Source organism: Vanacampus margaritifer, chromosome 8, assembly GCF_051991255.1.
Source record: "Vanacampus margaritifer isolate UIUO_Vmar chromosome 8, RoL_Vmar_1.0, whole genome shotgun sequence".
Classification (NCBI taxonomy): domain Eukaryota; kingdom Metazoa; phylum Chordata; class Actinopteri; order Syngnathiformes; family Syngnathidae; genus Vanacampus; species Vanacampus margaritifer.
In genome coordinates this window covers 6,820,491-6,846,236 of record NC_135439.1, presented here as the reverse complement: position 1 = coordinate 6,846,236, position 25,746 = coordinate 6,820,491, and the positions used below count along the sequence as shown (strand labels likewise).

General features: G+C 39.8%; 2 protein-coding genes and 1 long non-coding RNA gene across 5 annotated transcripts; 2 read left to right on the top strand and 1 right to left on the bottom strand.

Moving 5' to 3' along the window:
* Window positions 1–1,622: 1,622 nt before the first annotated feature.
* On the bottom strand, window positions 1,623–22,241 carry LOC144056437 (uncharacterized). Of its 2 annotated transcripts, XR_013295066.1 has the most exons (4): window positions 21,902–22,241; window positions 21,076–21,132; window positions 11,910–12,029; window positions 1,623–1,930 (listed from the first exon to the last, which is right to left on the bottom strand). It is a non-coding gene; the product is annotated as an uncharacterized LOC144056437 (long non-coding RNA). The 2 variants fall into 2 exon arrangements; XR_013295065.1 differs by lacking the exon at window positions 11,910–12,029.
* On the top strand, window positions 3,834–6,235 carry sp7 (Sp7 transcription factor). Of its 2 annotated transcripts, none has more exons than XM_077573254.1 (2): window positions 3,834–3,869; window positions 4,922–6,235. In XM_077573254.1, exons 1-2 carry the CDS (start codon window positions 3,834–3,836, stop codon window positions 6,233–6,235), a joined length of 1,350 nt encoding a protein of 449 aa, XP_077429380.1. The 2 variants fall into 2 exon arrangements, with proteins under 2 accessions (XP_077429380.1, XP_077429381.1); XM_077573255.1 differs by lacking the exon at window positions 3,834–3,869 and adding an exon at window positions 4,797–4,811.
* Window positions 22,242–22,385: 144 nt separating the features above from the next.
* Window positions 22,386–25,317, top strand: tarbp2 (TAR (HIV) RNA binding protein 2). The gene is made up of 7 exons (XM_077573260.1): window positions 22,386–22,597; window positions 22,964–23,278; window positions 23,352–23,433; window positions 23,512–23,629; window positions 23,750–23,877; window positions 24,558–24,753; window positions 24,894–25,317. The coding sequence occupies exons 1-7, from the start codon at window positions 22,545–22,547 to the stop codon at window positions 25,049–25,051; spliced, it is 1,050 nt and encodes a 349-aa protein (XP_077429386.1). The 5' UTR covers window positions 22,386–22,544; the 3' UTR covers window positions 25,052–25,317.
* Window positions 25,318–25,746: the final 429 nt, after the last annotated feature.

The following is a 25,746-nucleotide window of genomic DNA, read 5'->3' as shown; positions in this document are numbered from 1 at the left end:
ATTTTACGTAAAAATAACTTTTTCAAAGCAAAATAAGCAAATTTAGGTTACATTTAAGAAATTATATCATACGTAAGATTTCAGTTTTTGCAGTGTAATGATGGCAAGCGCTGTAAAAAAATTGAGTGATGGATGTCTAAAACGAACTAAGAGGCTCTAAGTTTGATTGGTGAATTTAGAAGATTGGAAGGTATGGATGCATTTTCAATGACTCGTAATGGGGAGAGTTTCTCATTTTAAATGGTTGATAATCTCTCATGACATTTTGCACAGGACGCCATTCAAGGAGGGAAAGGTCGTTGTCAAGACAAAATGTGTCATGGCTGCATCAGATTTCATGTAAAAAAAAAATAAAAAAAAGTGAGCTGCAACTTGGAACTGCAGCAGGGCAAAGCCTTCTAAAAGGCCTGTTAAGAGCTTTACGCATTTCCCTAATTACACCTCTCGCTTGCCCTCGTTTTGATGGCAGCTATAAACGGGGAACACGCCAAAGATTCAGAGCACGCCGATCCTTGTAAAGCTTGGGCGAAGCGGCTCTTTGCCGTTTTAGCCTCACCTGCCCTGTCATTTTTACTTGGATGTAAAAATTAAACATTAACGTTAAGGAGAGGGGGGACTTTTTTTTTTCATTTTTTTAATGACTGCAACCTGTAGCGGGCATCATGCCAAATGAGAAGGGTTGGAAATCCCTCAAGAGTGCGTTGAGAGATTTGATAAGCTTTTGTAATGCAATCAGATGAGTCGATGTGGGGCCACTTGATAAATGTTTTTAATTGGCTTTTGATCTATATGCGGTCAGTTAGCTACCAATATGTATTAGAAGCTCAGCAAAACAAAATTGCAAAATCCCACTCTATAGGACAACCTCCTTCGGACAGTCATTCTCTTCTAAGAGTTGCAAACTGTCACTCATTCACTGCCATTGACGGCTGTAGACGTCAAAAATTCATTTGAACTATTTCTATTAGTTTAACATTTTTTTCCCACTTTAGTTAACAAGAGTATGAAAGCCTAGAATTTTTTTTTATTGTATTAGAACAGATATAAAATTTGTGAGTTAACTCGTGAAGTCATGTGATTTATTACGATTAAAGATTGTAATCGCCTGACGCCCCTCATTTTTAACAATCTTTTCTTTAAAAAAAAAAAGTATATATAAAAAAAAGAAAAGAAAAGATTATTTAAAAAAATTAGGTGCATCAGGTAATTAAAATTTTTGATTGTAATTAATCGCATGACTTCACTGTTTAACTCATGATTAATCACAAATTGTATATCTGTTCTAAATGTACAAAAATTAATCTCTAGGTTTTCATACTCTTGTTAACAAAAATGGGGGAAAAAATGTTAAACTAATAGAAATAGTTCAAATGAATTTTTGACGTCTATAGCTGTCAACGGCAGTGAATGAGTTAAGAAGTAAATAAAAGAAATTGAGATGCTCAACATCACAAGGTTACAGCAAAAAGTTAAAATGTTAAAAGCTATTTTATTAAATTAAAAATAAGTCCAAATAAAAATTAAAAGTCATTGGTATCACAATTTATATTTTGAAGTTTTGTTTTTTTTATCAATTTTTTTTTTTGTCTTTAAATATGTTTAACTGCTTAGCATATGTTGACCAACAGCATACTGAACGTATTTCACAAGCACAAGGTTGAGCGCCCGCCGTCCGTCCGTCCGTCCCTTCCTTCCATTTTCCTGCATTTGACCCACAGTGGAAACATTTTGGACATCCCTGGTGCAGACGGACGGACGGACGGACGGATTGACAGACAGCACTTGCCTTTGTTCTCCCACTTGCAGCCTTTCTTGGAATGGGAAAATAAAAGCGACGGAGGTTAGCCGGAGAGCAGACTCCCAAATATAGCCGCTGTGTTCTTGTGAGGGCCAGACTCTCCCCAACGACAAGCCCAGCTCCGAGCGTGCCCTGTAATTGAGGAGAAAATAAGGACCCAAATTATATGTTTATTTTTGACAACAATTTTAATCTTCTGTGCTCGCCTTCACGAAAAAATGAGACGCCCACAAGAAGGAGATGAGAATCTGCCTTTCTGACTCAAAGTGGAGAGGGATTTTTTTGGTCCGTTTTTTTGACCAACAAATGAAATAAGGCAAACAAACATAGATTCCCAGCTGGGAAAATAACAATATGCTTGTATGCCTGTCCTTTTTTTTTTCAAACACATTAAACGGACAATGTGAGCTTTAATGGAAAGTAGAAACAAGCACAGTGAAGAATGTGACTGCAAGTTTCAACTGATATTCGAGCAGTGAACTCGGTTGATGGCAACTAAATGTACATATTGTTCTCTACCCAAACACATTTTAGACCTACACCACAGGTGTCAAACTTAAAGCCACATCATTTTTTTGCGGTGCAGCAAATAAAGTATATACTTAATTTTTCTTACAAATTGAAAATCTGAACCAAAAAACTTTTTTTTTTCCACTTTTTACACATATAACAAACCTTTTTTCTCTTCTAAACATAAATTTAACCTAGTTCCTGTCATTTCTGGATTCAAACTCAATTTATAGTTAAAAATATATAATAATGATACGTGTATATATGCAACAATATGATGTGATGATATATACACAGTGCACTATATCATTTCCACAGTAATAACGCACCATTCAGGGGAAACAGTGACTACGATTGTGGCCCACGATAAAAATGAGTTTGACAACTCATACTTACCAGGACTCATTCAACTCACTCAAAGTGACCGTCGGGCCACTCGGCTGGTCCAACAAGGCTACTAGTACAAATTTAAACGGCTGCTTTGATCATAGGGCTGGGCAATATAAACGGTATATTCAATATAAACTAGAAATTTTGCCGAAGGTAGAGATTTTGTCTTACCGGGGTGGCACATGTTGATGACGTCATTGCATATTGCATGTTGATGATGTCATTATATGGCGCAATTTTTTTTTTTCCTTTGAATTGTATTTGTTTATGCTGTCTTGAGTGATTGTCTTTTGGTGTTGATATTTGAGAAAGTTGTGTTGTCTGTTTGCAAAAAGAAAGAAAGAAAAAGTCATTATATGGCGCATGTTGATGACATCATATCTGTGTCCCGGCCTTGAAAAAGTTGGCACGAAAACCCATTTATCGCTGTTTGATTTCTTCAAGCGACAATATCCTTAAAAGTTGCACACAAGCTGACAAACTATTCTTTACCAACAATTTCCATGAGTTGCTGATTCAGCTTCACAACAGTTCATTCGTCATTTGTTCCCTTTTATCATCAGCCCCCCCCCCGTTATAAATGGCTTTTATGTGATGTGATAATCTACTCCTTATTTTAACGACTTGATCTTGTTTTTCCTCGCCTGTCTGAGCCGCTCAGTCGAAGCGAGCCGTCAAGTCAAAACTTCCAGTGCGTTGGAAACAGAGAGAACTCCTGAAACCAGAATAATAAAAATCTAGACTCAAAAACCACAAGCCAGACTCGCTCATTCATCTCAATGGCAAAACTGTGCTAGATAATACTGGATGATAAAGGACGCTTGTTGACTATCTACAGAAATGGACGTCCACATGGTGATTGACGAGAAACCCATTCATGCGTCTGTGTTTGGGAAGGCGGGATTGTGCGCTGGCGTCCACCAATCCGCATCCATTTCCCTTCATCCCCCCCCCCCTACCTCAAGCTCAGCCTCTTCCACGAGAGCCCCAAGCCTGTAATTAGGGGAAGGAGGGGGGGGGGGGCGGGCTCGCGGAGACTCAAAACACTTCCACGCGTTGCTTCCTAACTTCTTCCAAACTGTCCCGGGACTCTGAGCTGCCACTCCAGTTTCCTCTCGGATTTAGTTTCTCAGGGATGGCCGCATCTATTCTGGAGGGAGGGAATTTCATTGTGAGTATGGAGCGCTTTTTTGTCCTTTTTCAATTTGATGTCAATGTTGTTGAAGTGGTTGGTATGTCCCTTTTACTACTCTCAGTTATAGTAGAGTACAATTTATTGTGATGAGGAGCAACAGCACATGATACAAGACAGAATTCGTATTATACTTAATTAACTTTTTTTTCTTTCTTTTTTTGCTACATACAACGCTGCTGACTATTCTTACAGCTGTTCACATTAACTTCTGATTATATACAAGCTTGTCATTCACATCGATATATATTTACATACTATATATTATATGTATAGCCGCCACAAAATAATCTACACTCTAAAAACAGTTGGGTCAAAAATAACCCAACTATGGATAAAAAATGGACCCATCCTCTACTTGGAGTCAAGAAATGTGTCTTTCCGCGTAAGACAACTCATAAATATTGGCCACATCGTCTGCTTGGGTCAAAAAATTGGCCCATAAAGTGGTTCGGTCCATTTTTGATCCATAATTGGGTTACTTTTGACCCAACTGCTTTTAGAGTGTTTGCAGCAAAAAACTTTTTTGAATGAAAAATGTTCTGAATAAGAAGATGGGAGTGAAATTAACTCCAGCAGATATTGATGTTAATTTCCTACTGAGATGTAAACATGAATAGCAACAAGAATAGTCAGAAGCACTTTGTGTAACAAAAACTATATGAATAAAGAGTATAAGAGTATAAGAAGTGATTTAATGAATGATTTAACTCCATATTTAGATGAAGTGAATGTGAAAAACAATGAATGGTTAGCTCAAATATTCCAATCTGATTAATACAAAATGTATTTTATCGCAAACAAACATGAGGTTTTAAGTCAAAATTACAAAAAAAAAAACATAAAAAAACTAAAGGTGCAGTGCGTGACCTCCACAAGCATAAACACGTGCCGCCTGCCGTAGCCTCGAGCGTTTTGCAAGCACAAGAAGAGCCAGCGGTGGCGTCGAGGCACACGTTTTGTATTAGAGTTGACACTGACAGAAGCTGCACGAGTCCGACACGCAGTCTCATGTTGTTCCTCCTCCCTAGGAAGAAGCGCGCTATGGCTCCAGTCCTCTGGCTATGCTAACTGCGACCTGTAACAAGTTTGGCAGCACCAGCCCAGTGAGGGACTCAGCGACACCCGGTAAGATTCCACTCAAGAAGCCCTACAACATGGCCTCCGACCTTCAGACGGCCAAGAACGCGCGCACCGCCGACGGCAGCGGCCTGGCCGACTCCTACGGCGGCTCCTTCACCACGGCCGGAGGCGGCGGACTGCTCACCCCGACCGGAAGCCCCCCACCTACGAGCGGAGGCTACGCCACAGAGTACAACCCTTTCTCCCACTCCTTCCAAACGTCCGTCTCCCAGGACCCGTCCCTGCTAGTGTCCAAAACGCACGCTACGGCAGACTGCCTCACCAGCGTCTACACCTCGCTGGACATGACGCACCCTTACGGCTCGTGGTACAAAGCGGGGATCCATCCCGGTATTACGGCCGCCCCGGCCAACGCCGCGTCGTCTTGGTGGGACGTCCATCCCAACTCCAACTGGCTGTCGGCGAGCCAGCCTCAGTCGGACGGGGGCATCCAGGCGTCTCTTCAGCCTGTGGCGCCGCAGGCTTCCCTTAGCCCCCAGCTGCCTAGTTACAGCACCGATTTCACCACCTTGAACCCGGCTCCCTACCCTTCCGTGGGACTGGGATCCTCCTCACATCTCCTGCAGCCGTCCCAGCACATGCTGCCCCAGGACATGTACAAGCCCAAGCCGGTGCAAAGCGGAGGGCTCATGGAGAGTCCGATGGGCCTAAAGCCAGCGAGGGGATCGGGGGGCTACAGCACAGGTTCGACCCCCACAAGGTCCTCGTGCGACTGCCCCAACTGCCAGGAGTTGGAGCGACTGGGGGCCTCGGCCGCATCCCTTAGGAAGAAGCCGGTGCACAGCTGCCACATCCCGGGCTGCGGGAAGGTGTACGGCAAGGCGTCCCACCTGAAGGCCCACCTGCGCTGGCACACCGGCGAGAGGCCCTTCGTGTGCAACTGGCTCTTCTGCGGCAAGCGCTTCACCCGCTCGGACGAACTGGAGCGCCACGTGCGCACCCACACGCGGGAGAAGAAGTTCACGTGCCTGCTGTGCAACAAGCGCTTCACGCGTAGCGACCACCTCTCCAAGCACCAGAAGACCCACGCCGAGTCCGCGCTGCAGGGGAAAACCGCCGCCGCCGCCGAGGGGGACGTGGACCACCGGGGCGAGGAGACGGCGGAGATCAACGCTGCCAACGGAGAGCCGATTGCCAACGGAGACGAGAAGACGGGGGTGCCCGCCGGAGTGGAGAACAGCAGCGGACTTTTGGAGATCTGAAATCTGGATTTCATCCAGATTATTATTAATATTTTTAATTTTTTTTTTAGAAACATGCCAAAGACATCAATGCATTAAATGACTGCGAAGTGGCGGGCTGTGCATTTGGCTCCTGGGCCTTCAGGACTCACCTGACTTAATCCAGCAGTTTTGAATCAATAACTAGTAACATGACAAAACATAACAACTTTAAATCAACTGCATCATACCAGAGATGCTGATTATTAAATGGCCATCGACATGTTTAGCTCGTCAAAGTTGGCTGTAACAAGTTTTGTTGATGCGCTTGTGAGGATGATTTTGAAATCTGATTGGTTAAAGAAACGGATTTATTTCTGATATAGTGAGTTAAAGGCAAGAAAAACATTTGCTGTACAATCGTATGTTCTATGTGCCGCCATTAATCTAAATCTTGTTCTTGTGGAATATGATTAAGCAGCAAAATCCAGCCGATTTTACTCATCTCAGGGGGGGCGGCCATTTTGCCACGTACTGACATCGCAGTTGGTAACGTCCAATCGTGGCTCATCTTGTTTGGTCACGTGACGTTCACAACCTGAGCCGTGATTGGTCGTTACCTGAGCCCTGAGCAAGTGATGCTATTTTCAGTCACAAGCAAGTGACAAAATGGATACAAATGAATCGATTTTGCTGCTTAACTCATATTCCATAAACGCAGTATTATGCAGAAAACCGTGTTCGGACTAGAAGGCTGCACAGAACATATTGAAAAAAAATTAAAAATTAAAAAAAAATACGTTTTGCGTAACTTCCTGTTAAGTTACATCGGCCATCACTACTGATTCTGAAGTCCCTAAGCTAATTAGACTGACAAGACGCTAAAATATGATTGTCTCAAAAAAAAATAAAAATAGCATCTACATGTGTACTAGAAGCAGTGCAGAATATCGGTTGCTAATGTAGGTCAGTGCTTCTGAAAGTGTTTCGGCCTTGACCACCTACCACTACAATCATCATTTCATTCCAAGCATCTCCATATAAAAACAAGCAAGCCTTACAAGCAAACACAAGAACAAAACAAAAAAGTACGCGCGCAGAAGAACAATGAAGGCTCACACGTACGTCCACGTTTCTGAAGCCAGCATGCTTTTTTTTTTTTGGGCCTTTCAAATGAGCGCAACCACTGAGGAAATTGAATCTGCACAGGCAGAGGGAAAAGCAGCTCGGAAGCCACAAGACGAGTCGTTTTGAGAGCGGGGCGTTTTGGTTAGGACGGCGAGCTTTTTTTTTTTTTTTTTTGAACGGAGCCTTCCGCACAGATCTCATTCGCAGCTGGACTTTGATACTTCAGTCATCGCTCTTCTTGAAACAATCAACGCGCAGCGGCGGGGACTTGACACTTCTCGTTGCCAAAAAGATTGTTGTCGTGTCAAAAAAAAAAAAAAGGCTTTCCTGGTGCTTCCTGGCGTGTGTAATTTAAATTCCTATTTACATGAATAATCTAATTTATGTCTTAAATTATAAACATTGTCGGTTGTGTTGCGCCTTTTGCGGGGAAATGTAACGCCAGCGAGGATTGCAAGATGAATTGAAGGCAACCAGATATAAAATAAAAATGCCTTAATTTAAGACTATTTATTAGCTATAACAAGGAAGTTAAAGATGTATTTAAAGATCTTGACATTGACTATTTCTATGTATGTATTCTTTGTATTGTGAAGTCTTCCACACAAATGATGAATTAAGGGCTACACACTATATATTTTCAACAATGTATAGATGTTTTTAGCTGTTTTTATTTTCTATGTTTTCCATTGAAAGAAACTGTAACGTTCCTAACGAAGCCTTGCGCTTCGGGCAAAAAAGAAAATGCACAGTGAGCGCTGTTGGAACTTTCAGCGTTTGCTATTTTGGGATGTGAAATAAGGAAATATTGTACAGAGTGATGTGTGACAATTATGGTGCTTAAAAAAAAAAAAAGTAAAGATATTTCAAAGCATTTTTCTTTGCCGACTGCATCCTTACAAACGTTTTGTTTTGACTTCCTTTCTTGTTTCCACCTCACCTGCTTTCATTGTCACTTGTAAGGACAAAAGCTCTTAGCGGCACACAAAGACCTGCACTGTAGTTAACAACAATTGCACCACTCTTAAGATTAAGAGGCGTAATTATTAGTCAGTGTAAAAAAAAAAAAAAAAAAACAGAAGGTGGGAGGATTAGGACTGAGGGCAAGTGGTTGCATTGTTCGTGTGCTCTAACAAAAAGGAGGCAATTACTCGAGAGCAGGATGCGGGGATGACAGATGTGATGTGCAGATACGAGTCAAGTCAGGGTAATGCGTTATAAAATATCTACAATTTCAGGAAAAAGAAAAAGAAAAAAAAAGGGAAAAAAAATAAAATAAAATAAAATAAAATATCTCCAATTTCAGGAAAACGAGAAAGAAAAAAAAAAGGAAAATAAATTTAAAAAAATTTAAAAATAAAATATCTACAATTTGACCCCATGAAGCTGCCGTAGCTGCGCCGGTTTTATATCGCAACGCAATAAATGCTTGAGGTGGGCGGTGCTGGGCGTTTTAATAGCGATGACCCCACATGGTGACTCAATGAGGTCAAAAATAGTACAGTATCTGGATTGACACTGCATTTCCCAGTGTTTAGTTAATATGCACATACATTGACTTAATTCTCTATTTGCATGAATTCTCATATGACACCGATTCAATATCAATGAGTTGATATTCACATAAGCTCTAATCAACAAATCACATTACATACAATTTAGTTGGCCTGAACTGACTTTTAAAAAATATCTATTTTAATGGTCTGTGCACTTACATCCTATTTTTGTACCATATTTATGGTTTATACAAAAGGTTAGAGTTTCAATTGTCTGGTTTTCTTCGGGCAGCACAGTGAAGTATTGGTTGAAATTGTCTGCATGATTTAAAAAACATTTGAAGTGCTCATCATACAAATATTGACTATGAACATAATTCCGTCAGAAGACATCCGTTATTCTGTTTTGTGGGGTTTGGCTACGCTTCATGTCCATGAAATTGGAATTCAGCTGTTACCTGATCGATCGGCGTATTGTGATGACGCTAGCTCACATCCAGTTGTGCGTTTCCGCTGCAGTTGAATTGCCAGATGTTTGATTCATATCCGATTTTCCTTCGCATTTGGGAGAGGCCCGGTTTGAAGCTGTGGACATCCAGTTCCTTGACTTTTTTGTTTTTAGGGCTGGGCGGGTACCAATACCAGGTATTGGTATCGGGCCTATACCGAGCCTTATTTCAAGGTACTGGTACGCACGACTCGCGTCATCCTCTTGTGAGCGTTTTACGATCAGGAAATGGAAATTTGAAGAATTTCATGCAATTTTAAAGGAAAATTCTATATTAGTATGTAGGTCTTTCTTTAAAATGAGCTGTCATTGTTTTTTGGGGGGAAATTTTATGTATCAAAAGTGCTGGTGGTATTGGTACTTAGTGACTATTAACTCATTCACTGCCATTGACGACTATAGACGTCAAAAATTAATGTGAATTATTTATATTTAACTTTTTTTTTTCCATTTCATTTAATTTTTTTATGAAAACCTAGTTTTTTTTATTGTACATTTATAACAGATATAAAATTATCATGCGATTGATTACGATTAAACACCCCTTAATTTTTTAATTAGGCCTTTTAATTGTAATCAATCACATGACTTCACAACCTTTAATCACAAATGTTATATCTGTTCTAAATTTACAATAATTTGTTTCTAGGTTTTCATACTCTTGTTAGCTAAAGTGGAAGAAATGTTAAACTAATAGAAATAGTACAAATGAATTTTTGACGTCTATAGCCGTCAATGGCAGTGAATGAGTTAAGAGTTGAAAATTCATACTGGTATCAATCGGAATTTTTTTTATCCATGACACATTTGCAAACTGTGACCCATGGGAGCAAAAAAAAAAAGAAAAGAAAAAGAAACAATTATTGCAGTGTAGAGTTAACAGGTAAGATTCCAAATATAAAATCATTCACCTCCTGCTTGTACTATCGTATTTTTTATTCTGTTACAATAGGAAACATTGTAATTTTCCTTTTACAGTGAAGCCCCCCCCAGAAGCCACCAACTCGCCCGTTGTAACATTTACACTTAGCAGGCTGCATGGTTCCAATTTGGGGCTTCTAATGAGCTGTAGTTGAGGTCAATTTATATAAAACGTCCCGAGGCCGACTCTGTCATCAGGGAGCGCCGTGTTTATGGAGGTCTGAAGTGGGCGCATGGTTGAATCCGCAGAAGAAAAGGCAAGCAGGAGGGGTGGGGGGGGGGGGGGGGCTTGAGGATGGCTCGGTCTTGGGTGTGTCAGGCCAAAGAGTGGGGGGGTTTTGACAAGATGGTCAGCACCGCAGGTATTTTCTGACATTTTTAAAACATGCGCTTCCCCTCGACAGTGGCGGTGGCGGCGGGCCCGAGCTTTATTTTTACTCGTTTTATTTAAAAAACGGCCAGGAAACATTAAGTGTAAACCATAAGGAGGAAAATAATCACGCCGGGACACACAAAGGCAAAACCACAAGATGGACGCTCTTTCCATATGTTTGAGCCGCAAGTGCACTTCCGCTCCATTTCATTTAAAAATAAAACAGAGTTGTAAAGAAACTAACAACACATTATGTCATTAGATCCCAGGAGCACCTGTTAAACGTTTCATTTATTTTCAAAACGCTCCGTTTAGTCTTGACACCTAAAGACTTTCATGAACCTACCGAACAACAAAAATGGAGTCACGCTGGAAATAGCAGCAGATGTCAAAATAAATGACTTGAAGAGCGGAAATGCTGGCTAACACAAAAACACGCCTCTTGAGGTTATTTGACTTAATTATAAACAGTGATATATAACTTAATAACTAACATTATTACAGCAGTACCACAGAGCACGTTTTATGCCTAATTCGAACATTTTACTTGTCATATTGACTTTGTCATGGTAAATGTAATACTTATTGGTTAGGTCTCCATTGTAGAATTTGGTGGTTGTGGTCATGCTTGCATGACTCTGTGAAATTGTACTGCGATTGTGCAGCCAAAATGGCCACCGTAGTCCAAGACGGATTGAATAAGCAATAAAGTGTCCTACATGCCAGCAATATCACATTTTTGCTAAGAATGAGCAAAAAAAACAAACAAATAAATCATTAGTATGTTGATTGATTGTTACGACAGCTGTCAACTAGTTTGCTGGCATGAAAACACAAAAAAACTGTTGGGTCAAAAATAACCCAATTATGGATAACAAAAATGGACCGATTCACTTTGTGGGTTATTTTACACAAAATGACCCAATTTTTTGGACCCAAGTAGACAATCTGAATTTTACGCTGAAAGACCCATTTCTTGACTCAAAGTTGGGTCAAATCGACCCAAGTAGAGGATCGGTCCATTTTTGACCCATTGTTGGGTTATTTTTGACCCAACTGTTTTTAGAGTGTGGAGTTACCCATACATTTATTTTGTGAATTTCTATACTTTATCATAAAGTACGCCCCTGTACAAATAATGTTTAATAAGTGCTTTGATGCAATGCCATCACGTACTTTTTGTCAGGATAAAGTCCAATATTAAAGAATTTTGATAAAATACCTCATATGCATTTTTCCCCTTTGGTTGAATAAAGAAGTGAACCCATTTCTAAAATGTGAGCAGCTTACTGATCTTATAGTGGGTGTATCTCCTCGACATTCACGAGTCTCCTCTGCAAACAAGTTGCCGGTTGTAGTTCCAAGACTGACCTGTGAGAGGCAGCATGGGGGCACAGGACATCCAGACTGCTGGAAAATGCAAAGAAGAAGAGAGCGCAGTAGTAGAAGAAGAAATAGAAGAATAACTTGATCCGATTGTTGACATGTGCTTACCCCGCTGTAGAGCCATGGTGATTAACTCATTCACTGCCATTGACGGCTAAAGACGTCAAAAATTAATTTGAACTATTTCTATTAGTTTAACATTTTTTTTACCATTTTTGTTAACAAGAGTATAAAAACCTAGAATTGTTTTTATTGTATTAGAACAAATACAATATTTGTAATTAATCATGAGCTAACTAGTGAAGTCATGCGATTAATTACGATTAAAAATTGTAATCGCCTGACGCCCCTCATTTTTAATAATCTTTTCTTTAAAATTATTATTATTTTTTAAATATATATATATAAAAAAGAAAAGAAAAGATGATTAAAAATTAGGTGCATCAGGCGATTAAAATGTGTAATTGATCGCATGATTTCACTAGTTAATTCATGATTAATCACAAATTTTATATCTGTTCTAAATGTACAAAAAAATAATCTCTAGGTTTTCATACTCTTAACAAAAATGGGAAAAAAATGTTAAACTAATAGAAATAGTTAAAATATTTTTTTTACGTCAATGGCAGTGAATGAGTTAAGAAGTAAATAAAAGACATTTATATGCTAACAAAAATAACATTTGTAATTAATCGTGAGTTAACTAGTGAAGTCGTGTGATTAATTACGTTTAAAAATTGTAATCGAATGAAAACCTAGAATTTTTTTTGTGTACATTTAGAACAGATGTAAAATTTGAACTAGTGAAGTCATGCGATTAATTACGATGACAAATTTTAATCACCTGACGCCCCTAATTTTTAGTAATCTTTTCTTTAAAAAAAATAAAATAAAAAGATTTTTAAAAAAAAGTTTTAAAAGAAAAGATTATTAAAAATTAGGGGCATCAGGTGATTAAAATTTATCATCGCAATTAATCGCATGACTTCACTAGTTAACTAGTTCAAATTTTATATCTGTTCTAAATGTACACAAAAAAATTATAGGTTTTCATACTCTAGTTAACAAAAATGGGAAAAAAATGTTAAACTAATAGAAATAGTTCAAATGAATTTTTGACGTCTCGCTGTCAATTTCAGTGAATGAGTTAAAAAAACAAACATCTTCTTATCATGCTTATTTGTTTGGATGTCCACCCAATAATTAACACCGAGGGGGGGGAATGTCAGCTTTTAAGTCTTGAACAACAAATTGATAATGAATGTCCTTTTCCCTCCTTGTTATTTGGTCTGAATAGCGGAGTTACAGAATGCTGCGTGCGCTCTCATAGCCACAGGCACGGGTGCACACCGCTCCCCACTGGCAACGCAAAGTCGGGGGTTTAGAGGTTAGTAGCAGGACAAAAGCACAGGTGTCTGCAGGTGTGAGCGCAACTCTGCGGCAAAACGCTGGAATGTCGGCAATGCCCGAGGGGCTCGGCGGCGAGGCCGTAAGTTACAACAAGATAAGACTGCCCAGCAAAGGGGAAATGTAATGTGACCCCGGGCCCAATATGCGACGGGGCTTTAAGAGGAAAACCTCGAAGCGAGAAGAGCAGTAGAAAGGTCAAGCCATGGGAAAAAGTATCCTTTGTTTGTCATGTCCTTATCAAGTGTAGACATCACAGAGGTCGACCAGAGAGGAAACAAACGGCAGTGATGTGAAAAATGGACAATGTCTTCATTGTCTCTCATTTTGTTGGACAATGCTGCTTTGACTTATGAGTGACCTGAATTATGAGCTTTTCTAGATGGGCGCCGTATATATATATATATATATATATATATATATATATATATATATTAGGGGTATATCGCGATATTACAGCACGCAATTCTCGAATCGATTCAATATGCAGCCGAATCAATTTTTAAACATAAATTTTTTATGGCAATATTCAACAAAACGTCTTACTTAGGGTTGGGATTCACACAATAAGCATGGAAGAATGTTGTATTAACGGAACATTAAGCCTTAATATTTTATTTCAGTGCTGTTCAAACATGAAACAGATTGTTTGTTAAATGCAGTGGCTCAGTTATAAGCCAGAATTTCCAGATACATTTTCATACAAATCTTACAGTGTACATGTCCAAGTTTACTGATTAGTATTTTCTAAATTTGAGTAAAAAAAATATCGCAATAATCAATTTTTAGATTCGTATGGGATTAATCGATATGGAATCGAATCGTGACCTATGAATCGTGATATGAATCGAATCGCCAGGTACTAGGCAATTCACACCCCTAATATATATATATATATATATATATATATATATATATATATATATATATATATATATATATATATATATAATTATTTATTTATTTTTTCAGGATGGGGGGGTAATATTCAGAAAAAAAAAATCTGAAATTTGCCATTTTATAAAGTCGCAAATTTGCCACTTTATAAAGATACAGAAACTTAGGACAAATACACGCAGCGTAGCTATAGTCTAATGTGTGAATTTGTCGGTGGTTAATGGAACACTGTTTATAAAATGAAAAGGCAGGATGGAGATGGATTAACTCAGTTCAACTCCACTTCAAAATAAGCAGCAGCTCGGCAAGTAGTTGAACAATTCATCAAAAAGAGGCTCCAAGCCAAAGACCAATTCCGTTTTCTTCGATCAATGAGACATTTACCTGATTTTTTTTTCCCCATGTCAATTTGAATAACAAAATTCTCGGTCGCACTCATCTGAACTAAATATTATCAAAACGTAATGAGTGTTTGACAAATGAGATGAGTGAAAAGTAATAGCGGACGAAGGAGCAGGTAACCGTCAGTGACGAAGAGAAGATGCTTTAGAAAGGAACGTGATAAGTAAACGGTTGCACAAAATTCTTGATAAATAAATGAATAAATAAATAAATAAAAGTCTTTTAAGATTTGACAAATCCTCACGTGTCCCAGACTGAATCAGTAGTAGAACATCAGAAAACACCAACAATCGTTTATCGTAAAGCTTTTTATATCTACATATAAATCATTGAGTTTAATATGGGTGTGCGCCACCAATCATTAAGTGCTGTTCACATTTTCGACACTAATCATACACATGTAACCACTTTTTTTTTTTTTTTTTTTTTTTACACTAAAGCCACCTTTAAAGTTGAAAAGGGAGCTCCTCCCTCACTGCCCCTTGCACCAAACGCGACACTAAACAAGGCCATTTTGCTTATAAGAGGCTGTGGGGAGGCTTGCGGCCGACTCGGCTCCCCTTTAAAAGATAATGCGCTCTCCATTTAATGGCCTCCGGATGACAAATTACTTCCAGGGAGTAAAAAAATGAAGTGAAGGAAATTGCAGCATGTGACACGACATGAGACATGTAGCCATGTTGAACATCCATAATTTAATTAGAGGCAGCAGAAGCATTTTTGCCAATGAGCCGTGATCCATGCATGAGTATTTCCTTTACGTTTACCATCTAGTAATATAAATGTGATGACAAATATTCATTTCGAATGTTATTTTATCGTCTATAATTGCTACTTTGGGCTCCTTTTTTTTTTGTTGGCCATAACAGTATTTCTTGTGAATCACAGGATTTTAATGAAACCACTCATTAATATCATAATTTACGTTTTGGGGGAAAGACATGAACTTGGATCAAAGTTATATGAGGAAAACGGTGACACCGAGTCTAAAAGGCGGCTAGAAATGTTGAATTTAAACACTTTTTTTTGTCATATTAAACCTCACATTGCATTTCCTTAAATGTCTTACATTAGTTCATCATTTCTTTATCTCTATTCATAATGTTTATTTATTCAATAGACCCCCCCCCCCCCCCTTCATCCTCTCTTCCCTCCCTCATGGTTGGAAAAACACTTAAGAACGTTTTTGGACCATTCTGACTTAATATCCTTACAGCACGGCTATAAAATGTTCTTTCCTTTGCAAGAAAAAAAAAAAGTACTATCTTGACTGGATTCTGAGTGACATGCAGCCTAAAACGGCTCTTGTTTTCTTTCTTACACTCAAGCCGCAAAATACTTCCGTGGAACATTTCAAGAGAGAGGATTTAAGAGGGCTGATGGATGAAGAAATATAACGAAAAAAAAAGGGATAGAAACTTTTGACACATGAAGCGCATACTGTTTAAAAGGTGTGTTCAAATGCCAGGTTTTTGTGTTGAAAAATAAAGAGACCAAGATAAATCATTTTCAATTTGACATCATTAATGTGAATTGCCTTTACAATTCAAGTGACCAAAAAAAGCCTTAGTCACAATGGAGGGAATTGTGAACGGTTCGAAAATAGCATTCAATGTCAGCACAAAACTTTGAAAAAATTGGAAAAGCCTACTAGAACAGCTAAACTTTATTTGGTGTTAGTCAAAGGCACTTTAAATGGTGGCAAGTGTATGTTGACTCCCATTTAAAGCTGCGATATGGAACTTTTTTCCCCAAAAATATCTTTATCTTTTTATTCGACCATTTATTTACTCCTGCAAGCCTCTGGCCAATAGTTTAGAGTGGGTCCGGGTTCGAATTTTTCCGCGCCCTGTCCTGCAAATGTAACGCACCGTAATGTGCGCGGTGTGTGTATGTGAAGAAGGCTATGTGCAGTTTAATTTTTCTGTCAGCAGGTGGCAGTAGCCATTCGAAATTGAATATTCTACGTTCAGTAGCTTTAACATGCTTCGATGTGATTGGTTAATTCAGCCACATACTAAGAGATTGACACTCTCAAGAATATGTTTTATCCCTACCCCCCATTGAGTTGTACAGGTTAAAGGTCACATTAAGGGTGAGAAAAGTTATTTATTTTTTATCACAGTCTCACTTTTATATCACAAAAGCCTGGCATTTGAACAGGGGTGTGTAGACTTTTAATATCCACTGCATGTGCATAATCTAATTTACTTGAACTTTTCTACTCATTTTTTTTTAACATTTTATGTTCTCTTATTTGCACTGCAGCTAGAAATTAGCTACAATGATATAATCTGACAAATAAACTAACGAAATAAAAAGAGCGACAACAGAATGGTGGTTTGAAGCAATTAGAAGGAGCGAGAGAGAGAGAGAGAGAGAGAGAGAAAAAAAAAAGCGACAGCGAGAGAGTCAAATTCTGGAACGGGAGCAGCGCGGTTGGAAGCGGGAGCGGGGAGTCGGGCTTGGCAGGGTTTTGGTGGAGAGCCGTGTGGTGGTTCTGAAGTCCTCCAGCGCGAGGAGGCGCCAGTGTGTCCGGCGGGGGCCCGGACCATGAGCGGCCTCAACCCCCCCCTGAGCCACGGCCGCAACCTCCACCCCCCCGGCCGTCCCCCTTCCACCACCGGACCCTGCCACTAACCCCCGAAGCCACTGGCAGCCTGCGCTTTACTGTGTTTATTTAATATTCGCAAGAAATTGAAATATCTTTTGCGGCTGACACACACACACAATTACATGCCACTCAGCAGCACCTACGCACACACACACAAGTGACACACACAGCCGCCCTGCATATATAAATAAATAAGGTTGGGTAATAACGTTCTCTTGATCTGTGGCCAAGAATAGAATTGGAGAAAATCCTTTTTCAAATGGAGGAGTGACATGTCTGACACTGCGTGTTACCTCAGCAAGCGCTACGTCTCGTTCCAAAGAATATTCCCTGGCACGCACCCCACTCAAACCGAAGTTTTCCGGCTTTTTCCCCCCTTGTGTCACTGTTCTGTATAAAGGACACAGGCGCGAAATGGGGTGCGCCCCAGTATTCCACTTTCTAGGTACGGTGACCAAGCCTCCCCAAAGTCCCAGCAGACATTTAATCAACTGATCGTGAGATGTATCGTTGCTGTTTGAAAGCGCACACGTTTGCAACAATATCCCACCTATGTGTAAAAAGCAAGGGCATATTAACTCATTCGCACCCAGCCATTTTCACTGAAGCAACCCCCTTCGCTCCCGGCTGTTTTACTGTACTTTGCTTTCAAGGTCCACAGAATATTCTATTGCTATAAAAACACATGCACACACACTCACACATTCTCACCCACATACAAATTATTATTATTTTTTTAATAAAAAAAAAAAAAGAGAGCAATGATGATGACATGTCAAATCGGTAAAATTACCGAATGAACAATACTGAGCTCTCCAGAAAATAAAAAAAAAATTAAAATATATATATAAAAAAACACGAAACCTACCAAAAGAAAGATTAGTCTCGTCTTTCATCATGAAAAAAAAAGTAGATTTGTATCTGTTTCCGTTTAACAATTAGCATTAGAATATCGCTAAGTTACATCGTTATTCACAAAACTGTTGAAAACACCGGAAAAAAAGCTTGTTGCAACATGGCCCTGGTTGATCTCTTATACTCTGCTGCCACCTGCTGGTCGTTTTTGTAATAACTACCATTGCTTTAAGCCGCCTCTTTATGTCGGAAACTGTATCAAAGCCTTCTGTATGTGCTAGCATTTAAAATAAAATAAAATTTTTAAAAAAAACGTATAAATACGTTTATGAGAGTGCAAAACAAAGTATTAAAAAAGTTTTTGGGTGTGAATGAGTTTTTAATAACCCAACAGCTCTATGGGGCTAATTGCACGGATCTGTGTGGATAAGAGGCTTATGGTATCCCCTTTCACCCTGCTTTTAACAAAGGGTTGTAACATATTCGTACGTTTAAAATTCGGATTAAAAGTCTCACATATAAATAATGGAGGTACAAATGAATCACATTTTGATCGAGAAAAACATTAGCTAGCCAGCGGTAAATACAACAAATAATAAAAGTATGATTACTACTACTACTACACATCATTTAAATATGCATTAGTTCACATTTGATTCTATGTTAGCTTAGCCATTTAAAGATTTAACAAGTACTAGTTTTAATACAATTAGACTGCCGGTGATTATTCCACCCCGATTTTTTGTGGCGCCCCCTAAAGGCCACAGCAACCTTAACTTTTGCGTTGTGCAAACTACACTCAACAAAAATATCAGGTAGGGGTTCTCTGGAGACGCAGAAAATTTTGAGTCCCCCAAATTGACCCCCCAAAAAAACCCAAAATTGCACTTTTCAGAGTGGCCTTTTATTGGCACATCTGTGCACTGTGAGGTGGGATGGATTATCTCGGCAAAGGAGAAGTGCTCACTATCACAGATTTAGACAAAAAAAAATATTTAGAGAAATGGTGATATTGTGTAAGTGGAAGAAGTTTTAGATCTTTGAGTTCGTTTATATTTTTGTTGAGTATGGTTAATTCGTAACCGCGTTGTATGTTGGTGGAAATATGAACTAGTCCGAGGTTCTGTTGTATAGCTAGCCAAAATTAAGTGCCCATGTTAATGCCATTGCACAAATTCATTTTATGTTAAAATGTTTAGCATGTTTTAGTGTGTGGCCTGCAAAACGGAAATGTGCATAGAAATGGTGAAAATGAAGAAACGTGCACGTTTATCTTCCTCTAAATGCTAGCACGCGTGTGTGCTACTGCGCACATCCCCGTTGCGACTATGATCATTAACAAAGCAATTCCTTCAGACACAAATCCCTTAAACAGCCTTGGTTTTGGGGGGTTGCCCCCCTCCCCGCCTCTCAAACAGCCACCAACCACCGCCGCTGCCAAAAATAATACGGGAGCGCCACTCGAACCCCGAGCCTCGCCACAAGCGCAGCTAGGCCGCAAGAGAGGGATCAAAACACACACAAAAAAGGAAACGCATCATATTGAGGAAGGGAAGGGGGCGGTAGGGGGGAGGAAGGGGGGGGGAAGGGGGGAGGGGCGGGGGCCATATCTGCTGATGATTTTGGCAACAAAAGGAAGCAGACGTACTTGTGCAGCAACCCGAGGCGAGCTGGAGGAAAAGTGTGTTTGTGGACACGTGCGTGCATTCTGGATGAGGCATAACGTAACAGCGAGACAAGCATTTATTCCTGATCTCATTCCGTCGATGATCTAACCGCCGACCCAATAAAAACATGAGCGGGCCAGCAAATTAAGCCTCGGTGAAACATGAGCGTACAAGGCGAACGATTAGCACAAAGGATAAATAACGAGCGGTTTGTCTCCCGTAAGGGCTGCCGGTTTTCACGGCTGCTTCGCTTTTGGTGTTGCGCTTGGCAGAGCGTGTGTGGCGCGCCGACGCCGACGGATAAAGCCGTCAGAAAGCACAGCGCCGTTTCGACGGTGTCGCGGGATTAATTTGCCCGAACCGCAGGAGTAAAGACGGAAAAGCGGAAAATTTTCAGCTGAGATATTTCATGGAAATGCTGCTACAACAGTTGGGCCCGAGCCGGCAAACTTGTGGGAATTTTTGTGGGGGACCTCGGCACTGACAAACACGTCCAAAGTACCAAAATTGAAAGGGGAAAATAATACAGCACTTGAAGATTTGTGTATATAATCAATAAATCAGCTCCTGCTTGCTCAAATTACAAGAAACTAGATTTTGAACAAGAAACACAAATGGCTTTGAATCCACAATTTAGTGCACGCGCCATTCCCGCTGACACACGGAAAGAGATGATTATCTGTCAGCCAATCGGCGGAGGGAAGCGTGGCTAGCTACGTCTTTTTAGTGACATTGGTAATCCAGTGTTAAAAGTGACCTGTGGAAACACAAGTGAAGAAATACTACAAAATGATTTTCTTGATTATACTAAGATCGTTTTTAAGGTAAATTTGTTTTTGGTTTTTTTACTTCTGTAGTGCATCCCTGCTGACATGAATTGCTATGCTAACGCTAACAACATGGCTTTGAACGGAGAGGCGCTATCTTACAAAAGTAGTCAACATTGCCCACTTTACTGCTTTAAAAAAAAATCACAAAACAGACAACACAACGTTGGCGTCAGGCGGAAAACTCGCATTGTACCTTTAAAAGTCACTTTTTAGGAGACCACAAAAACGACATGTTTGTTCAATCATTAAAATGACATCATCACAGAGAGCACTTCAACACTTTCAACACTTGAGTTTGGTCACTTATTTGTAAAAAAATAAAAATAAATAAATAATAATACACACATGTGTGGACTGACCAATAGTATAGATTTTTGAAAAAAATATATGAAACTTACCAAATTCGACAAGCAGAATCATTTTCACATTGTTTTCTGTATGACACAAAGGAAGTTCTGTGGAGGAAAAAAAGAAAGGACCGTGAGAAAACTGAAGGGATGCGACGTTAATCTTCAACGTGGTTTATATGTGATTAACTTGAACGTTTAAAATGTTAATTTATTCAGGATCATATTTACACACCTCTTTTGACAAAAGGGAAGTTAATGCAAGTTAACACTTGGAAGAAAGTTAGCTAGTGATTTTTTTTTGTATCATGAGCAATAACTCTTTTTTTTTTTTAAATAATGACCTTGGAGAAGCTATTTAAATTACACAGCCTCTTGCGCAATCAATTACAGTGCACAAAACACAAACACATTAACATTCAAAAGAAGAGCAATGGAACAGTGATTTTCAAAGTGTAGTTCCAGGCTCCCTCTTGTGGTACGTGACTTAGAAAAATAAATCGCTGAAAAGTTCACACAGTGCATACTGTTTCAGTGGCTTAAACTGTTTGTTTGTTTTAAATACAATATAGTACATGCATGAAGTAGAGTTCATTTATATTTAGTATTTTAGATAGGCTACATCTGCATAGAACAGTCTGTTTTCAAACATTCATTTAGATACGTATAAAACATTTGAATTGAATCATTGTTGAACTGCATTTTTAAATGTCACTATATTTAAGTGCAATGTTAATGTCCACGCTGTGCATCAGTTTACAGTCGCTTGCAAGAATATTAATTTAAAGGGGAAATAAAACATCTGCTTTGTTTTCTGTGAAACACTTGGGCCTACTACTACGCTTCCGTATTATAATGTTGGTTATTATGGTGTTACCTGGAGAGCCAAATATGGTTTGAGGTGGTACTTAGTGTGAAAAGCTTGAGAGCCACTGAAGAGTCTTCAATGAACTGATTGAAGTGATTTCTGGAACGTAGTACTTGGAGGCCAGAGCAAGACGAGAAGATACAAACCTCACACAGACCAACCGGAGACAAGATTCGAAGACATGCTTGCTTGCTATTCAGCCAGCTTCCATCTATCCACGCTACCTTCTGTAAATATAATAAATGTCGCCCTCTTCTGGTTCGATGGGAACCATGGCCACATCCAATTTTGTCCCCAATCTACTGAATAATAATTACTCGAATGTATTGAACGAGGAAAACTATAATAAATAAATAAAAAAGTGCTTAGTTTTGTACAAAAACAAAAGTCACGCTAGGGCTCACCTACCGTCACCTCTCGCGAGAAGCCCCCGTGAGCAAAACAAAAAAAACAGCCCTCCGACCAATCAGTACTCTGGAAGGCTGTGCTCTGCCTACGTCATATTTGTGCTGCCATGCAACTTCCGCCAGAGAGGAGAAAGGCTGCGTTTTTACATGTTTTGTGGGGAAAACCCGTCTAATGAAAGGAAGCGTTTGTTTTGGTGGGGGGGCTTGCCATCCGAATCCTACCGGCTGTCCGTCTGAATTAGGGAATGAACGACGAGACAGCCTCGGACAGCTGGAACAGAATCTCCGGGTGTTCCAGGTGAAAACTAACTGCATTCAGACTAGGCTAGCTTAGCATTTTGGTAGCCAAGGCGATTAGAAAATAGTATACTGTTAAAATGTTGTTTCATATTATCCGAAACTAATATCGGCTCATGCCTCCTTCCTTCTTTCCTTTCCTGAAACTTACTTTTCATTTTGCATTATTTCCTCCTTTGCTTAAAACTACTTACTGTATTTCCTTTGGTACCCGGTGAGTGTTGCTTGAATCCACTTTGTTTGTTCTTGGCTCAAATGATATGCTGTTCTCTAAGGTACCTGTAAATAGAAAAAGTTCATTTCAAAAGTTACTTTAGCTGCTTTTGGATCACCCTGTTTAATATTATCATCTTTTCTTTATATCCAGTATTGAGCAAATGCTGGCTGTGAATCCCGGAAAGACGCCGATTAGTCTGCTGCAGGAATATGGAACGCGGATAGGCAAGACCCCGGTGTACGACCTGCTGAAGGCCGAGGGACAGGCCCATCAGCCCAACTTCACATTCCGCGTCTCCGTAGGAGAGATCAGCTGCACGGGCCAGGGTCCCAGCAAGAAGGCGGCCAAGCACAAAGCGGCCGAGGCGGCACTGAAGATGCTCAAAGGGGGCCTGGCAGGTCCTATAGATTTCAATCTAGAAGGAGACTCATTTATCGGGGTTGATGTGCCTGCGGATGAAGACAGGTCAGTTACAATTTATGGCCTCAACCCGCTTGAATTATTCCATTCGCCTAAATGTCTGGTTCTGGCATTGCAGTCTTATGTGCAGCTCCCCATGCGAGATGAAGACTTTAGGTACGTCGCAGCAATCAGAATGTAACCCCGTTGGAGCTCTGCAGGTTTGTCCCCTTTCTGGATTGATGATAATGATCAATACATTCAAACACTTGTGTGATTATGTTGTGTTTGTCCACCAGGAACTGGTGGTGCAGAAGGGATGGCGTCTACCAGAGTACACAGTGACACAAGAATCTGGTCCAGCGCATCGCAAGGAATTCACCATGACTTGTAGAGTGGAGAAATTTATGGAGATTGGTACAAAGAGCAAACACAACATTTCATCCGGCCATTATGATCTCATTCAATTTGTAAATATGTGCCAGTGAGTGGTCATCCTGTATGTTATTAAAACTTGCGTGCCATTTTCCGAATCAGGAAGTGGTACGTCCAAGAAGCTGGCCAAGAGAAATGCGGCTGCCAAAATGCTAGCACGGATACACGATGTCCCGGTGGATCTTAGGAGCAGCAACGACTGCGACGCAGAAGACGACACGTTCAACACGGTGAGGGACACTCTTTTATATAAAAAGAAAAAGAAAAGAAAAGGCATGCACGTAACCTACTTAACCCTGGAGAACCCAAGAACCTTTTTCTTCTTTGGAAAATTATGAATTATACATTGAATGACTGCTATAAGTTCACTGAACACCAAAATATATGTGTTTTTTTTTTTTCAATTTTAACCCTTGTTTTTGGAACTAGCTCAGAGTTGCTAATTTATCAAAATATATATATAAAACATACTCCTAGGCATTCTGCAACATGATATAAAATAGATTAACAAAAAAAAACAAAATTTTACCATCTGATGGTTTGCTGAGAAGATGGTTTTGTTTGGATCGATTTCCAGCTCAACAAAACAGCATGTTAAGCCAGCCATCTTGTCACCACCACTCTGGCTCATGTAAGTGCAACATTCATCCACTAGATGGCCCCATGCAGGGGTCAGAAGTGGCACTCTGGACTTTTGAAGTTAAATTTGTAAAAAAAAAAAAAAAAGGGTCTTTGTTATTTGAGTAGCACAATTTATAGGGGCCAAATTTGACCCCGTGGGTTCTCCAGGGTTAAATATAAAGTGCACAACGAACCAGTAATGTGTCGTCATGCTCCGTTACCACCATACTTTTGGTTTTTCATTTGTTTTGTATTTTTCACCTATATTATGATCCATACTGCCGCACAGCATGCAGGGGGCAGGGCGGAGTCGGGCAAGAGTAAAAGCTACAGCTGCACATGGGACACGCTGAGGAATTCGGCCGGCGAGAAGATCCTGCAGCTGCGCAGTAACCCGCTGGGCATGCCCGACGACTCCGACTTCTGCTCGCTGCTGGACGATCTGTCGGCCGAGCAGTGTTTTGACGTCGGCTACCTAGACCTAGGTACTCCTCTCCTTGATACTTTTTAGCATGCTAAATGTTGTACAAATGTAATAACTATGAAAACCTAAAATAGAAGAAAAATCCCTAACATTAGACAAAATCCATTTTATAAGATGAATTTTCCTTGTCTTTGGTTTTAGAGGAGCGAAGCCTGAGTGGCCGGTGCCAGTGTCTGGTGGAGCTGTCCACGCAACCAATCACGGTGTGCCACGGTTTTGCCCTGAACGTCGAGGATGCTCGCGCAAACGCCGCCCACAACGCACTGCAGTATCTCAAAATCATGGCCGGGGCAAAGTGAAGGATGGCGACAACTCGATATACCTCCATTTTTAACAAAAAGACAAACTCTGTGAAAAGAGAAAGAAAGAAGAAAAAAAAGCGCTTTTTTCATGTGGATTTACATCATCCCAAATGTCAATTTTCTCTCATTTATTTCATTACAAACCTATTCAGATACAAGTCCATAATTCAATCAAGGAGCTATCAAGGATGACGGCATTCTGATTAAAGCAAGATCACCACACACACAAAAGACTGAATAAATATTTTAGCCCTTTTAAACTATATATATTTATTTACTTTTTGTCGTGTTAATGATTTTTAAGACGTTCAGCTAATTTAAAAATCAGCACAACGGTCAGTGGCCATGTTATAAACAATAGAATCCTTACTTTATGAATGACAATAATGTAGAATGTTCCTAATAATTAATATGCCAATAATAATGTACACCTTGTTGCTAGTGTTGAAAAAAGGTGAAATACCTCAATGTGAAGCTTGTGTTTGGAAGGAAACTCCTTTTTATTATAGTTTTCAACAAGTTATAATCTATAGTCTCTCTTTTTTAGTTTTTGTTTGGACTTTTCCAGTATTTTGTGTGCCGCTGCACTTGTGTATGAAGCCATATGCAGGCATGTGGATCTTTGTAGAAATATCTTATTAAAGAGTTGCTCTCCCTCCTGACCAAGTAAAAAAATGTGTTGTCCTATATAT

What these genes read in the sequence shown, in the direction of transcription:
- sp7 (XM_077573254.1), top strand. Translation starts at nt 3,834, where the DNA reads ATGGCCGCATCTATTCTGGAGGGAGGGAATTTCATT. An exon ending in TGGAGGGAGGGAATTTCATT is followed by an intron (nt 3,870 to 4,921) that starts GTGAGTATGGAG and finishes CCTCCTCCCTAG; the next exon opens with GAAGAAGCGCGCTATGGCTC.
- tarbp2 (XM_077573260.1), top strand. Translation starts at nt 22,545, where the DNA reads ATGAACGACGAGACAGCCTCGGACAGCTGGAACAGAATCTCCGGGTGT. An exon ending in AGAATCTCCGGGTGTTCCAG is followed by an intron (nt 22,598 to 22,963) that starts GTGAAAACTAAC and finishes CTTTATATCCAG; the next exon opens with TATTGAGCAAATGCTGGCTG. An exon ending in GTGCCTGCGGATGAAGACAG is followed by an intron (nt 23,279 to 23,351) that starts GTCAGTTACAAT and finishes CTGGCATTGCAG; the next exon opens with TCTTATGTGCAGCTCCCCAT.